General features: G+C 40.2%; 1 protein-coding gene across 2 annotated transcripts in view; it reads left to right on the forward strand.

Moving 5' to 3' along the window:
- Positions 1–16,452, forward strand: part of NRBF2 (nuclear receptor binding factor 2) — a 36,305-nt gene extending 19,853 nt beyond the window's left edge. For both annotated transcript variants that reach the window (XM_059397501.1, XM_059397502.1), the window contains 2 exons: positions 2,522–2,562; positions 14,946–16,452. In XM_059397501.1, coding sequence (XP_059253484.1) covers positions 2,522–2,562; positions 14,946–15,656 — 752 coding nt within the window. In that variant the 3' untranslated portion in view covers positions 15,657–16,452. The remainder of the gene's footprint in view (positions 1–2,521; positions 2,563–14,945) is intronic.
- Positions 16,453–17,401: the final 949 nt, after the last annotated feature.

Genomic DNA, 17,401 nt, shown 5'->3' on the forward strand with positions numbered 1-17,401 from the left:
CCTATATCCCTGTCTTTATCTGTGAAGTTAAGACTGATGTTGGGCTTTACACGCCTCTCTCTGCTTTCTCAGTATCTGCATTCTGCGACATCTCAAGGAGTAGTAGAAAAGATAAAGGCAGCCTTTTGAATCCCATTAGCCCTAATTAGGGAGGTAGAATTTTTTTTTTTTAAAGATTTTATTTATTTATTTGTCAGAGAGAGCGAGTGAGAGCAAGCACAGGCAGACAGAGTGGCAGGCAGAGGCAGAGGGAGAAGCAGGCTCCCTGCTGAGCAAGGAGCCCGATGTGGAACTTGATCCCAGGACGCTGGGATCATGACCTGAGCTGCAGGCAGCTGCCTAACCAACTGAGCCACCCAGGCGTCCCTAGGGAGGTAGAATTTAAGTGTGATTAGTTAATCCCGCTGAACTGATTTGATTTGGAGTTCAGACTTGGTTAAAAATAGCCTTGTGTTTTAGAGTGGAGTTGTGAATATAATGCTAGTTTGAAAATTGATGTGTTTAAGGGTGCCTGGGTGGCTTAGTTGGTTAGAATTCTTGGCTTGTAGTCTTACGTAGTCCACTTCCCTAAGGGGTTTTGTTTTTTTCATAAATAATGAAAAGGGCAAATTTTATTTATAAATAAATTTATATTTTGTTTTTAAGTGAACTCTACACCGAACATGGGGCTGTAGTTTAAAACCCTGAGATGAAGAGTCAAAAATTCTACTGACTGAGCCAGCCAAGTACACCTTAAAACCCAAATTTTATTTTATTAATTTTTTTCAAAGATTTTATTTCTTTGTGAGAGAGAGAGAGAGAGCACAAGTGAGCACAAGCAGGGGGAGAGCAGGGAGAGGGAATAGCAGGCTTCCCGCCGAGCAAGGAGCCCGATGTGGGACCCTTTCTCATGACCCTGGCATGCGACCTGAGCTGAAGGCAGTTGCTCAACTGACTGAACCATGCAGGTGTCCCAAGACCCAGATTTTAAATTGAAGCATGGGACATTCTTTAAGTGACAGTATGACTTTTGTTGATTCTTTTGCACTTTGGAAACTCAGTGTCTTTGGGTATCCTCTGCTGTCATGTTACGGTTTCAAGGTTCTACAGGGGTGGTCCAGTTGGTCTAAGCTTGGTTTTTAGAAACTTCCATTTGTTTATAAAGTGAATTTAAAGCAAACTGTAGTTCGCATAGGGACACAAATGTTTGCAGACATAATAGGAAGTTTAGGGAAGTTCATCCACACTATATCAGACTAGTAGATGAAATGTCTCAACACCCTTAAACATGAAGAAAAAAAAAAAACGGTCTATATGCAGCTATTCAGACTTACTATAGGAATAAAAGGCAGAAAAGTTGAGGATAAAAATGTTAAGTATGGCTACAGCAAAGGCTACAGAACCAACTGTTTTCTGTTGGGGAGAGACCATCCAGTTAATTCTTTATCATAAAGACTGGTGGAACCTGGTAGACAATAAAATCATTAAAATATTTGAATTAAGACGAAAGAAACATCGCATTGTAGTATCTGCAAGAGGCAAAAAGGAACTTAATGTAGGGATGAGAGATACTGAAAAGTTTATAGTAAGCAAGAAATAAACAAAATGGAGACTGTGTGTGATTTATTATTATAATACTTGTCATTTATACTGTTTTGTTCCAGATAGTATATAAAAGGCCTTGAGAGGAATACAGCAAAATAAAAAATGTAATTAAAAATAAGCAGATGAGGAATCCACAGAAGGATAAAACGAGGACTGCCTGGAAGCATAGTTCGCAAAATGCACCATGAGTTCTTGCTTATTTGATAGAAGGAGCACTTGGCTTTGAGCTTTCTAGAAGATATGTGAGAGAGGAAAACTAGGGATTTTTACAGTTACTTTTTATATCCAAGTCAATTAAGTCACCCAGGAACTGATCCTAAGGTCAGAGAGAAGTTGATTGAATTACTGAACATTTATGGTCTTCATAAAAGACATTATACTATCCTCAGCAACTTGCTTACAATAAATAAGTCAACAAGTTCTTACGGCTCTTAACTACCTGATTCATGGTAGGTTGATGGGATAGCTCAGAAGTAATTCAGTAAAAGTAGTTCTGTAGGAGGCCAAAATGATATAGTCTAGGTATTCATGTGGGTAAAAAGACACTATTAACCAGTTTTTTGATATTTTTGTGATCAAAATGGGTAATAGGGTTTTGATAGGTTCTTGTTTCATTTTAATCCTTCGTGATTCTATATTTCTGATTAGGCTATCCGTACTTTCTTAATTATGAAGTCTATAAGGATTTTGAAGAACAGACCCCTTCAGGACGGGTAGAGAGTATCTACAGTTGGTTACCACTTCTTCTTGGAGAAGCTAAGAATCCTATCTTCAAATACCCACCTCGTTTATTTTCAGGAACAGGATAACTATTTAGCAGAATTACTTCTAAAACCAGTTCTTTTTGTCATAGGAGTACTTAAGCTCTTCCTTTGGCCTGTTGATTATAAGATTATGACACTCATATTAATATGCCTTTTTTTTTTTTTTAAACCAGCATACCTTTCTGAAGCCATGAAGCTCACACAGTCTGAGCAGGTGAGATAGTTTCTTAATATTTTTGTGGTAAGGGTTGGAGGGATTTTCTTGTGGGGCCTTGAACTGTATATAAAATAAAATACTGTGGCCCCTTGGGTGCCTGGGTGGCTCAGTGGGTTAAGCTGCTGCCTTCGGCTTGGGTCATGATCTCAGGGTCCTGGGATCCAGCCCCTCGTCGGGCTCTCTGCTCGGCAGGGAGCCTGCTTCCCTCTCTCTCTGCCTGCCTCTCTGTCTACTTGTGATCTCTGTCTGTCAAATAAACAAATAAAATCTTAAAAAAAAAAAAATACTGTGGCCCCTTTCAGAACACTGTTGTCCAAAATACGTTTAAGATGGAAAAGAGAAGAGTACTTCAGAAATTAAAACTCAGTGAACTGCGGTCAGTGTCCCAGACATGGCATGCAGAAACTTCTGTTTTCTCTTTGTTACTCCTAGATCTCGGGTCACTAAATGTGTTCCCTAGAGACTTCTGGGGCCTTTCCTGAGTATTGACTCATGGAGAGTAAGCAGGTCTGGTCAAGCGGAAACCAGTTGGCCTCCCCTTTGCATGCCAAAGATAATTTAAATCTGAATTTGTCTTTTACTGAATTCCTAAGCAGTTCTGGTACCTTTAAATTTTGTTTCACTAATGGCTTTAAATTTCTTCTGTGTTTGGGGAGGGCCTACCTAGGTTTTGAAAATACCTTTATCCAAAGATGATTTTCTGATTATAAAAGTGACAGGGTACATAGGAGGTACTCAGTAGTGTTTGTCTAATTGAATTAAGGAGATCCTTTCTGTAAGAGGATATCAGTGGGCAGGGAAAAAAATACCACTTTCTCAGACTGAACCAAGAGAACCTAAAAGTTATGTTCTATTCTATGCTCTTCCCTTTGAATGTATAGAACTGCTCATGTTAGCCATGTAATATAAACATACACGGAGCCTCCTTAACCCCATTAATAAAAAGGGATTTTAGCTGGGGCGCCTGGGTGGCTCAGTCAGTTAAGTGTCTGACTTTTTTTTTTTTTTTTTTTTTTTTTTAAAGATTTTATTTATTTGTCAGAGCACAAGCAAGGGGAGCAGCAAGCAGAAGAAGCAGATTTCCTTTTGAGCAAGGAGCCTGACCTGGGACTCGATCCCAGGACCCCAGGATCATGACCTGAGCCAGAGGCAGACACTTTAACCTACTAAGCCATCCAGGTGTCCCTGAAGGTCTGACTCTTGATTTCAGCTCAAGTCATGCTCTCAGGGTCTTGGGATTGAGCCTCACTGTGGGCTCTGCACTCAGCCTGAAATCTGCTTAGAGATGCTCTCTCTCCTTCTTCTCCTTCCCCCCTGCTCTCTAAATCTCTCTCTCTCTAATAAATAAAATAAATCTCTGAAAAGATCTTAACTAGTTGTAGAATGAATGTTTAAAGAGGAAAGTTTTCTAATTTTAAACTAAGTACAAATGGCGTTTCAGAGAGGTCAGGCCATTCAAAAAAAGTCTTACTCAATGTGTTGATTTGGAAAGGACTTCTGACTTTCTGAATGAATGGGGTTTTGTTTATGAATTTAAAAAAATAACTTATCTAAGGTAGAAAGGCCCAATTATTTTGTTTTTGCTTTTTTGTTTAAAAAATTTTAAAACCTAGCAGAATAGAATTCTCATTGAATCACATTATCATTATTTTTTAGACCATTGTTTTTCTTACTTAGAACTTTTTAAAAGCACCCAGTAAATACTGTTAACAGAATACCAGATAGTATTTTAAACAAAATATTAAAGCTTTTTTTGGTATACTCTACTGTGAATATGTTACCTTTACAAATAGAAAATTGTTAGATTTTCCACAAATACTCATTGACAAAAAAACACAGTATAGAAAATGTGGAAAATACATACTGTTGAGTCTTGAACAACTTGAGGCTTAGCTGTGCCAGCTTCCTTAAATAGTAGAAAATCTGCCTGTAGCTTTTGCTCCCCCTACCCCCCACGCCAAACTTAATTACTAATAGTCTGCTGTTGACCAGAAACCTTAACGATAACATAAACAGTTATTTGCACATACTGTGTATGTTGTGTAATTATATACTGTATCCTTATTCCAAACATAAGCTAGAAAAAAGAAAATACTAAAATCACAAGGAAGAGAAAATATGTTAAGAGTACAGTCTTCTATTTGTTTCTGTTGTCTACAAGATTAATTGTCGTTACTGCCAACATCAGTACTGTAGATATTAATATGTATTACTGACAGGAGACATCAAAAATGAAAATGTGAAAAAAACTCATTTATTTACAGGTATAACAATGCATGCATTGATAACGAAGAAGTGTTAGTATTATTGCTTTATGGTAGACTAGCCTGAAAACTGATGTATGAGTCAGTCACTATAGAATATTTATGGTGTATAGTATTACAGTGGTATTGGAAACATTGTTACATTTTTGAAAACCCACTTAACCTGTGATGGTAGGCTAACATGCAGTTTCTCCCATTTATGGGAGAGGTATACTGAATGGTAGTGTAACTCTTTTAGAAGCAAAGGCATAAAACGGTAAGAAAACATTATGCCCATGTAAAGACTGCTTCCACACGTGTCTTGCACTCGGTGTCAGACACAATGAGAACTTCGGCGATGAGGAGGACACAAACTGTCCATACAGTTCTTCCTGCATAGTTAATAGATTTTCACATGAAGCTACTTAAACAAAGGTTAAGTTCGTTAACTATATGGCATGCTGATGAGTTACTACTCTTCATTAAGTGGAAGGAGATCATAAGGTTTTTGCATTACCATCATAAAAGGTGTTTTGTTTTGTTTTTAAAGATTTTATTTATTTATTTGACAGAAGAGTCAGCGAGAGAGGGAACACAAGCAGGGAGAATAGGAGACAGAGAAGCAGGCTCTCTGGTGACCAGGGAGTCCGATGTAGGGCTCGATCCCAGGATGCTGGGATCATGACCTGAGCCAAAGGCAGATCCTTAACTGACTGAGCCACCCGGGTGCCCTGGTTTTGTTTTGTTTTTTTCTTTCTTTCTTTTTTTTTTTTTTTTAAAGATTTATTTATTTATTTGACAGAGGAGATCACAAGTAGGCAGAGAAGCAGGCAGAGAGGGAGGAAGGGAAGCAGGCTCCTTACTAAGCAGAGATCCCGATGCGGGGCTCAATCCCAGGACCCCGAGATCATGACCCGAGCCGAAGGCAGAGGCTTTAACCCACTGAGACATCCAGGTGCCCCTTGTTTTGTTTTTTTAATAAGTATTAATTTTAATAAGTATTTATTTGTTCACAAATGAGGTGGTCTGAGCTCAGCTGATCAGTTGTGGGTTGGGGGTGGGGGGCAGCTCTCGTGTAGTCAGACGGTGGCAGCTGGTGATGTTATCTCCAAGGTGGCTTCTTTCTTGTGGCTGGGCTGGGGAGACTTACGGGTCTGAGACAGGCAGAGCTCCTCCGGTAGCACAGCAGTGATATCTTCCCTCTACCCCCCCCTCCTCTTCTCTCTGGTTTTCTGTAATCTGGCCATGTGGCATTTGAAGTTTCCCAGCATGATCCCTCCTGCTCTGTTCCTTGAATTGACCACAAAGGCCCACCCGGGTTTGAGGGGAGGTGTATTAGACTCTGTCTCTTGACTTTTTTTTTTTTTTTTTTTTAAGATTTTATTTATTTGACAGAGAAAGAAAGCACAAGTGAGGAGAAGCAGGCCCCTCCCCCCCAGCAGGGAGCCCAATGTGGGGCAGGGTGGATCCCAGGACCCCTAGCACTCCGGGATCATGACCCCAGCTGAAGGCAGACTGCCAACGACTGAGCCACGCATGTGCCCTCTCTTTACTTGTTTTAAAACCACCACACTGGGGCTGTGCTGCCCTGGTTGGTCCACACCCCAGCTTTGCCTTTTGGCTATGTGATCTTGAGCATGTTCCTGAGAGTGTCTTTCTCAACTCTCATTTATTTGTTTGTTTGTTTTTAAGTTTGGTTGATAATATAGTGTTATATTAGTTTCAGGTGCACAAGATAGTGATTTGACAATTCTGTGTATTCAGTGCTGACCATAAGTATAGTCCCAGTCTCTCACCATACAGTGTTACTCTAGTATTAATATTGATCGGATTCCCTGTGCTGTACTTTCCATCTCCATGACTTATTTTATAACTGGAAGTTTGTACCTCTTAATCCTCTTCACCTGTTTGTCCCATCAACCCATCCCCCTCTTCCTGTGGTCACCATCATTTCTCTGTATTTGAGTCTGTTTCTGTTCATTTGCTTTTTAGATTCTACCTACAAGTAAAATCATATAGTATTTGTCTTACCTCTCTCTTAATTTGTTTAATGTGTGACCCTCTAGGCCCATCCGTGTTGTCATAGGTAGTAAGATCACATTATTTTTGATGGCTGTGTAATACTCTTGTTATTTACATACACCACATCTTTTTTTTATCCATTCATCTATCCATAGACACTTAGGTGGTTTCATATCTGGGCTATTGTAAATAATGCTGCAGTGAACGTAGGGGTGTGTAGATCTTTTCCAATTAAAAAGTAAACATTTTTCTTTTCTTTGGGTTAATACCTAGTAGTGGAATTACTGGATTGTGTGGTGGTTCTATTTCTTAATTTTTAAGGAACTGCCTCCCTGGTTCCATAGTGGCTCCACCAGCCACGCCAGGAGGGTTCCTTTTTCTCTACATCCTGGCGGGTACCTGCTGTGTCTTGTGTTGTTGATTTTAGCTATTCTGACAGGGGTGAGGTGATACCTTATTATGGTTTTCATTTGCATTTCCCTGAAGGGTAGTGATCTTGAGCTTTTTTTCATGGGTCTGTTGGCTATGTGGATGTCTTTTTTGGAGAAATGCCCATTCATGTCTTCTGCTGATTTTTATTTTTTTATTTTTATTTATTTATTTTTTTTTTTAGGATTTTATTTATTTATTTGACAGACAGAGATCACAAGTAGGCAGAGAGGCAGGCAGGGACAGAGAGCTGGGAAGCAGGCTCACTGCTGAGCAGAAGCCTGATGTGGGGCTAGGATGTGGGGCTAGGATCCGAGGACCCTGGGATCATGACCTGAGCTGAAGGCAGGGGCTTTAACCCACTGAGCCATACAGGTGCCCCTGCCGATTTTTTAATTGGATTGTTTTTTTCATAAAGAGTTTTATGAATGCTTTATATATTTGAATATTAACCCCTTATTGGATTCATCATTTGTGAATACCTTCTCCCACATAGTGTTTCCTTTTCATTTTGCTATAGTTTTGTTTTTTTTTTTTTTTAAAGATTTATTTATTTGACAGAGAGAAATCACAAGTAGACAGAGAGGCAGCCAGAGAGAGAGAGAGAGGGAAGCAGGCTCCCTGCTGAGCAGAGAGCCCGATGCGGGACTCGATCTCAAGACCCTGAGATCATGACCTGAGCCGAAGGCAGCAGCTTAATCCACTGAGCCACCCAGGCACCCCTTGTTATAGTTTTTGTTGTGCAAAAGCTTTAATATTTTGATAGTTCCATTTACTTTTGTTTTTGTCATACTTGCTTGAAGAGACAGATCCAAAAAATAATCCCTGAGAGCAGTGTTAAAGAACTTACTGCTTAGGTTTTCTCCCAGGAATTTTGTGGTTTCAGGTCTCACATTTAGGTCTTTAATTCATTTTGAGTTTATTTTTGTAGGTGGTATAAGAAGTCTGATTTCATGCTTTTGCTTGTAGTGGACCAGTTTTATTAAAGAGACTGTCTTTTCCCTATTGTATATTCCTGCCTACTTTGTCATAGATTTACTATATGTGCATTTATTTTTGTGATCTCTGTTCTGTTCTGTTTGGTTTATGTGTCTGTTTTTGTGCCATACCATACCATTCTGATTACATCGCTTTGCAGTGTAGCTAAATCTGGGAGTAGAGTACCACCAGCTGTGTTCCTTTATTTTTTTTTTTTTTAAGATTTTCTTTATTTTGAGAAAGAGAAAGAGGGAGAGAGCATGAGTGGGGGGAAGGGGCAGAAAGAGAGGGAGAGAGAGACTCCCTGCTGAGCTAGGACATCCCCAACCACCTCCCCCCCCCCCCACCGCAAACTCAGGGAGATTATGACCTGAGCTGAAGGCAGATGCTTAACCACCTGAGCCATCCAGGCACCCTGGTTATAAATTTATTTTTAGGTTTTTTAAATTTTTGATATAACTATAGATGTGACTGTTCTCTTAATTTCTGCTACTTTGATATTAGTGTATAGAAACGTGATGGATTATTGTATATTTTCTGTCTGCAACCTTACCGAAATCATTTATTCTGATACTTTTCTGGTGGCTTTTTATGGGTTTCCTGTATATAGTATTGTGTCATCTGCAAACAGTGATGATTTTACCAGTTTGGATACCTTTTATTTCTTTTTCTTACTGCTGGGGCTAGGACTTTGGTATGAAATTGAGTAAGTGGCAAGAGTTGATACCCTTATCTTGTTCCGATCTTGGAAAACTTTTAGCTTCTAACTGTTGAGTATGATGTTAGCTGTGGGTTTTTCATATATGACCTTTATTAGGTTGAATTATATTCCCTCTAAACTCATTTTGTTGAGAGCTTCTTTATGAATAGAAGTTGAAATTTGTCAAATGCATTTTCTGCATCTCTTGAGATGATTGTATGATTTATCTTTCATTTTGTTAATGTGGTATATCTGATTGATTCATCTGCAGATATTGACCATCCTTGGATCCCTGAAACAAATCTCACTAGATGGTGGTGTGGTGGATGATCCTTTTAATGTGTTGTTGATTTGGTTTGCTAATACTTCGTTGAGGATTTTTATATCTGTGTTCATCAGGAATATCAGTCTGTAATTTTCTTTTTTTTCCCTTTTTTTTCCTTTGTCTAATTCAGGTATTAGGATAATGCTGGCCTCATAGAATTTGGAAGCTTTTCTAGCGCTTCTATTTTTTTAATAGGTTTAGAAGGATAGATATTAACTCTTCTTAAAATGTTTGGTAGAATTCACCTCTGAAGTCATCTGGTCCTGGACTTGTTGGGAATTTTTGATTACAGATTTTGTTCAGGTACTAGTAACCAGTCTGTTTAAATTTTTCGATTTCTTCCTGCTTTAGTTTTGGGAGGTTATGTTTCTAGGAATTTATCTATTCCTTCTAGGTTGTCCAGTATGTTGACATGTAATTTTTTGTAGTAGTCTCCTAAAATCTTTTGTATTTCTGTGGTATTAGTTGTAACTTCTCTTTTCATTTCTGATTTTATATATAAGTATCCTCTTTTTTCTTGACGAGTGTTGCTAAAGTTTTATCAGTTCTGTTATCTTTTCAGAAAACCAGCTTTTCGTTTATCTTTTCTGTTTTTTAAAATGTTTCACTTATATTCACTCTGGTCTTTATTATCTCCTTCTATTTACTTTGGGCTTTGTTCTTCGTTTTCTAGTTCTTTAGGTAAAATTTTTCTTGTTTTCGAGGTTGTCAGTATCACTGTTAACTTCCCTTTTGCTTTTGCTCTCAGTCTTTGAACTGTTGTGTTTCATTGCTCCATGCCTTCTTCTGGAGTCCTCTTTTTTATTTATTTATTTTTTAATTGACCTTGCTTAGTAGCATGTTTTAGCTTCCATGTGTTTGTGTTTTTTCCAGTTTTCCTCTTGTAGTTGATTTCTAGTTATATGCTCTGGTGGTGAGAAAAGATGCTTGAAATGATTTCAGTCTTTAAATTCATTGTGGCCTAACATGTCAGCCTTCTTCTGAAGTCTTTTTTGTGTTTGAGAAGAGTGTAATTTGTTGTTTTGGGATGGATTGCTCTACACATATTTGTTAAGTCCATCTGGTCTAATGTGTTTTTCAAGGCCAGTGTTCCTTTATTAATTTTATGTCTGGATGATCTATCTCTTGGTGTAAGTGGAGTGTTCAAATTCCCTATTACTCTACTACTGTCAGTTTCTCCCTTTGTGTCTGTTAATATTTGCTCTATGTATTTAGGTGCTCCTCTGTTGGCTGCCTAAATGTTGTCAGGTGTTTTCTCGTTTTTGGATTGATCCCTTTATCATTTGGAATAACTTTTTCCATTCCTCCGTTTTTAGTCTGCGTGTGTCTTTAGGTTTGAAGTCTGTCCTAGGGAACATCTACGTAGGTCTTTTTGTTTTTAATCCATTTAGCCACCCTGCCTGTTTTGATTGGAGCATTTAGTCTGTTTACATTAAACGTAATTATTGGTATATATTTATTGCTGTTAAATTGTTTACTTGTTTTGTAGTTCGCTCTCTTCCCTTGTGATTTACTTTCTTTAGTGTTATGTTTGGATTCCTTTCTCTTTGTGTCCGCTACAGATTTTGGGTTTGTGGTTACTGTGAGGTTCCTATATAATTACATGTGTATAGCTGTCTGTTTTAAGTTGGTGGTCATTTAAATTTGAATGCTTTCTAAAAGTACTACATTTTTATTTACTTTTTCACCCCCGCACATGCACATTTTATATTTTTGACATCTTTTTTATACTTTTTTTTTTTTAAGATTTTACTATTTGATGGGGTTGGGGCGAGAGGGAGAGAGAGTGTGAGCACAAGCAGGGGGAGCAGCAGCAGAGGGAGAGGGAGAAGCAGGCTGCCTACTGAGCACGGAGCGCTATGTAGGGCTCTGTCAATCCCAGGACACCGAGTGGAAGAGAGGTGCTTAACCATCTGAGCCACCCAGGTGCCCCTATTTTATACCTTGTTGTTTCTGAGTCCCTTAACTAATTATAGTAGATTATGTCAACTTGGGTCTTTTCACCCTCATACTAGCTTCATCAGTGGTTGATCCACTTCCTTTTCTGTGTTTTCCCTTGCTGGCCACATTTTTTTTCTTTCATATATTTTCTTATTTCTAGTTTTGGTCTTTCCTTTTCCATTTAAAGAATTTCCCTTAATGCTTTTTGTAAAACTGGTTTAGTGATGATGAGCTCCTTTAGCTTTTGTCTGTCAGGGACACTCTTCTATCTTTCCTTCAATTCTGAATGATAGCCTTGCTGGATATTTTTGTTTTTTCCCTTTCAGCGTTTTGAATATATTGTGCTGCTCGTGGCCTGCAGACCTTTTGCTTAGAATCCAGCTGATTCTGGAAATGTTTAAATTGTAGATTTAAAACAGAGCAAGCATCCCATACTTCTCAATAACTGAACACTTTCACTCTTTGGCAGAGGATTTGCTAACTGGATTGGATTGTCTTTGTAACAACATCGTATTTTTAGGGTTCAGGATTCAGTAACTGAACACATTGACTTTTCTTTGGCAGAGGATTCCTCTCCTATAGTTACCACCAGAGAGGCCTAGCCTTCCCCGCTTTTGTAACTGGCATCTTGCTGTGATGTCAATGGAGTTGCATTAAACCTGTATAGCGACATTGGGAAAAATTGACACTTTCTGTATTCCAAGTCTTCTGATCCATGAGTGGGGCAGGTGACATCTGCCCTGGGCTCACCTCCCTGTGGTGGCTCAGAGGAGGGCTGGCCTTGGAATGTCACTGGCATCCTGCTGAGGATGCATCCTGACTGCTCCCCTGCTTGCTTGGAGGAGTTCCCTCTTCTTCCCTCCCCATTTGTGACCTTGGCAGGGGGTCACCAGGGGCCCTGAACCCAGGGAATTGGCAGGAAAGCTTTGCACAGACAGGAGCACCAGCCAAAAGCATTTATCTTAAAAGGCCAGAGCCTTTCTGGCGTTTAGATCATCTTGGGATTTAGGGCCTTAATTGGTCCTAAACGGAGTACTAGGAAAATAAAACACGTTCTCCATTTCCTTCCAGATACCATAATTGATTTTATTTGTTAGGATTCTAGTATTGTTACTGTGAATCAGGGCTGTGGTGTTAGAAGACCTGATAAGGTCTTTGGGGGAAAAGAGATGACCACATTTTTGGGCTGTCTTCATGGTGGTGGTCAGAAAAACACAATTCTAGACAGGAGTTTTGCACTTGCTTAAAATTTGTACCATGTGATTTGTGGTCAACGCTGTTAGGGTTTTTTGGTCTACCTCCTGTTTAGTGACAACTTGTCCAATCTGTTGCTTCTACTCTGGAAACCTGAGAATGAAACATGTGGAAATTAACCTGTCTGTGATCACTCTGTTCCAGCTGTGTCCTGCACCTCACTCGGTCACCAAATAAGAGTAGATGTGTTCAGTTACTAAGTAGTACGGGATGCTATTCTAATATTTGCACATTTCACATCAGAACTAGTGTACATTGTGTTTTCATTTCTGAAATTGCCAAACTGTGTTTCCGTGTTGCTCTGCCCGGTTGCCACAGTGGCTCCTGTGGTGGCGGATAGCAGGCTTCACACTGCTGTAGAATGTGATCACTTTGATGGTGACAGTAAAATTGATTTCTATAATAACGTCCCAGCATGTTATTTTATAATTGAGATTATACAGTTTTCATCTAAACCAGAGTGCAAACATCTGTGTAGAAATGATATAAAGTAAAACCACTCTAGACATTAGATGTTGTTACAAAGATGAGGAAAGAGATTTACCAAAAAAATCCCCACAGAAACCTAGCTGGTAATCTTACGGGGATTCCCTTACATGTAACTAGTTGTTTTTCTCTTGCTGTTTTTAAGATTCGCTTTAATTTTTTTAAAAAAATTTAATTTTATTTAATAATTTTTTAGGGTGAGGAGGGGCATAGGCAGGGGGAACGGCAGCCAAAAAAGTGAGTTCCTGTCTCAGCAGGGGCCTAATGTGGGACTCTATCCCAGGACCCTGGGATCATGACCTGAGCGGAAGTCAGACGCTTAACTGACTGAGCCACCCAGGCACCCCAAGATTAACTTGACGTTTTGACAGTTTAATTATAATAAGTCTTGGTATGGATCTCTTTGGGTTAATTTTTTTTAAAATAAAGATTTATTTATTTGACAGACAGAGATCACAGGTAGTCAGAGAGGCAGGCAGAGAGAGGGGGAAGCAGGCTCCCCGCTGAGCAGAGAGCCTGATGCGGGGCTCGATCCCAGGACCCTGGGATCATGACCTGAGCTGAAGGCAGAGGCTTTAACCCACTGAGCCACCCAGGTGCCCCAAGATTAACTTGAATTTTTGACAGTTTAATTATAATATGTCTTGGTATGGATCTCTTTGGGTCAATTTTGTTTGGGGCTTTTGTTTGATTCCTGGACCTGATGTCTGTTTTCATCCCTATGTTAAGGAAATTCTCAGCTCTTTCTTTTTCGTCTTGTTGTAAAATAAAAACTATTTTTAAAACGCTCTATTCCTTTTTTTTTTTTTTTTTAAATTTCAGGGGTAAAATTTAGTGACTTGTCAGGTGCATGTAACACCCAGTGTTATGATGAGATCATACGTGCCCTCCTTAATGCCTATCACCCAGTTACCCCAACCCCCCCTTATACCTCTTAAGTTTGTTTCCTAGAGTTTGGTGTGTCTCATCTTATTTTTCCTTCCCTTCCCCTGTGTTCATGTGTTCTGTTTCTTTAAATTCCACATATGAATGAAATCATAAGGTATTTGTCTTTCTCTGACTTCCTCAGTTAGCATAAAACCCACTAGTTACATCCACATCATTGAAGATGGCAAGATGTCATTCTTTTGATGGCTGCATAGTATTCCATCGTGTAGAACTATTTCCCATCATCTTTAGCCATATATCAGTGGACATCTGGGCTCATTCCATAGTTTAACTTTTGCAGACATTGTTGTTATTCTCTGTATAAGTTTTCTTAGTGTGCTTTGTTGTCCCAGAGAGCTCTTAAATAACTGTCCTCATCCAAAAGGAGTTTTTCTTTTGATGTTGATTTTGGGTGATTTCTGCCCTTTCAGATTGCAGATCTGTTCTTCTGTATTATCTTACCTGTTTATTCCCAGTAGTGTATTTTGTATTTATTGTATTCCTCTGCTCTGCCTGGCACTTTCTTACATTATGGAGGTATCTCTCTTTGTCTCTTTGTTGACGATTTACGTTCATGCGTTTTTCTCCCAAGTACAGTGAGCATCTTTATGACCATGACTTTCAGCTGTTTATGGGGTAGATTGCTTATCTTTGTTTCATTTAATTGTTTTTCTGAGGATCTGTCTTGTTCTCTCGTTTAGAATGTGTTCTGTTTCCTTATTTTGACTGTCTGTGTGTTAGGGAGTTCACCTTTGTCTTCTGGTCTTGATGGAGTGGCCTTATGTAGATGTCCTGTGGGGCTCTGAAGTGCAGTCCTCCCTAATTCCCCTTATGGCCTACATGGACCCTCTCTTTGTGTAGGGGGGGCCATGACTGCTGTGGGTGGGAGTGGCCTCTGGCCCAGCTGAGGTCTAGTACTTGTTTTGAAAAAATTTGAGGTTCTGTTGAATTGCAAATATAGTATGTAAATTTTAAGTGTTAGTCATTCAGAAAGGATAGGATCTTGGAGTGATATTCATTGGATATTACTAAAGAGACTTAAATGTTAAATGATACCTTTCCTTCTGTGTAATAGGCTCATCTGTCACTGGAATTGCAAAGGGATAGCCACATGAAACAGCTCCTCCTCATCCAGGAGAGGTGGAAAAGGGCAAAGCGGGAGGAAAGGTTGAAAGCCCAGCAGAGCACAGACAGGGAGGCGGCCACCCCGCTGCAGGCATCTCACAGGCCCTCTTCTGAGGATGCCGAGGGCCAGAGCCCCCTTCTCTCTGAGAAATACAGCCCTTCCACCGAGAAGCATCTGCCTGAAATTCAGGGGGTCTTTGACAGGGATCCAGACACACTACTGTTTTTACTTCAGCAGAAGAGTGAGCCGGCCGAGCCGCGCATCGGAAGCAAAGCCCCCAAAGATGATAAGACAATTATAGAGGAGCAGGCGACCAAGATCGCTGATTTGAAGAGGCACGTGGAATTCCTTGTGGCTGAGAATGAAAGACTAAGGAAAGAAAACAAACAGCTAAAGGCCGAAAAGGCCAGACTTCTCAAAGGCCCAGTAGAGAAGGAGCTGGATGTTGATGCTGATTTTGTAGAAAAGTCAGAGCTGTGGAGCCTGCCACCACATTCTGAGACTGCTGCGGCCTCTTCGAGCTGGCAGAAGTTTGCCTCGAACACGGGGAAGGCCAAGGATATCCCCATACCCAATCTTCCGCCCTTGGATTTTCCGTCTCCAGAACTTCCTCTTATGGAGCTCTCGGAGGATATTCTGAAAGGATTTATGAATAATTGAAAATGGAAGGCCATAAAAAAGCTGAGAAGACAAGACAAATAATAGAGTAATACAGTTCATCCAGAAAAAAAAAAAGGGAAAACCACACAGAGGGTAACTGCAGAGATGCGCCGTTGGGGGAGAGGCAGAGGCAGCGCGGGGGCCGGGAAACGCTCACTGTGAAACGCGTCACGTGTCTGATGGGGCACTTGTGCTAAGGATTCCAGACGGGGCAGACACTAGACTCTCGGAGGCTCACTTTCTCCTGATACAAACCAAATGGCTACCTGGAATAATTTTTCGAGCAGCAGTTATTTTTCTTCAGGGTTAAAATGTATAAAAGTATGTTATGTATAATTAATCTGTAATGCCATAAATGATAATGCAAAACCTAAATAATATGGCGGCCTGAAGGGCCACCTTGTATTTGAAACATGCTTTCTATCATGCATTGACTGTATGCATTTTGTTATGCACATTTCATTTGTTGAATAGGTGTGCAAGACACACCTTTCTAGATGAAACTCTGTGTGCCACACTTTGCACTACTCATGATATAATGAGAACCTCAAGACTATCAGGAGAAATTTAAATTTCCATTTTATGAAGAAAGGAACCAAATTGTTAGTTATGCTTTTTTTTAAATTACCAGTTTACATAATTAATCAGGGTGCATTTTAAGTTCTAACTTTTTTGTTTATTGTTTAAATGTATCATTTGAAAGTACTAAGGAAGTATCCTTTACTGATGCATGAGTGGAAGTAATGGTAGTTGGCAGTGTTTGATTGTAAGAAGTCAATAAAGTAATTGTGTTTTATACCTTTGTTGAATGTGGTCCGTAGTTGACAAGTTTTGTGTGGCTCCTCTGTTGTCAGTTCTGAATACACATGTGAAGAGATTCAGCCAAACGATTTCTTGGTTTGTTAAAGACGTGCTTCATGATTTTGTTGTCCGTTTCTCTCACGGGGTGGTGAGAGAGAGTAAGGGAGTTGCTGAGGTTTAAATGTGCCCCTCCTCTTGCCCAGCCACACGGACAGTGCTCAGGCCGCAGGCGCTGTCCCCAGGTCCTCCTGGGCTCCGCTTGGAGCCCTGCACATGTGTACATGCGCCCTTCCTCTGCCACGTCCACCGATATTCCAGGAGCCCGAAGGAAGGGGAGGAGGAAGAGGATGGAAGCGAAACACTTGGCTGCGGGCCCCCTGGGTGTGTTTAAAGCCTAGACTTGGTACGCTGTGTGGAATTGTGGGAGTGCCAGACAGATGGACAGACCACACTGCCTCAGAGACTGCCCTCAGGGACAGTGGGGCCGAGGGGTAGGACTGGGCTCACAAGTTTGGCAATGAAACTGGCAGAAGTAGGATGAGATGAAGTCGAGCTTGCGGAGGCCATGCTTTTATCATGTCTCATCCTGCTGCCGGTGAAACCAAAAATAAATTAACTTCTTAAAACTAAGACTTCTTCCTATTTTGTTCAAGTTACATCAGTTTGTCTGCCTCGGTGTTGTAATATCCCAGATTCAGAATATTGTGCTTGCCTAACGTTCTTCACAAAACTTGAAATTTAAAAGTTTGTGCCCCAGGGTTGCCTGGGTGGCTCGATGGGTTGAACGTCAGACTCCTGATCTCAGCTCAGGTCATGATCTCAGGGTCTTGAGTTCAAGCCCCACGTCTGGTTCCAGGCTGGGCATTGAGCCTGCTTAAGCAAAATAAAACGTAGCCACCTCACCATTTCTCTCGAAACCGAGTTTTGCTGTATTTTGACCTGAA

This window comes from Mustela nigripes, chromosome 4 (genome assembly GCF_022355385.1).
Source record: "Mustela nigripes isolate SB6536 chromosome 4, MUSNIG.SB6536, whole genome shotgun sequence".
NCBI classification, from domain to species: domain Eukaryota; kingdom Metazoa; phylum Chordata; class Mammalia; order Carnivora; family Mustelidae; genus Mustela; species Mustela nigripes.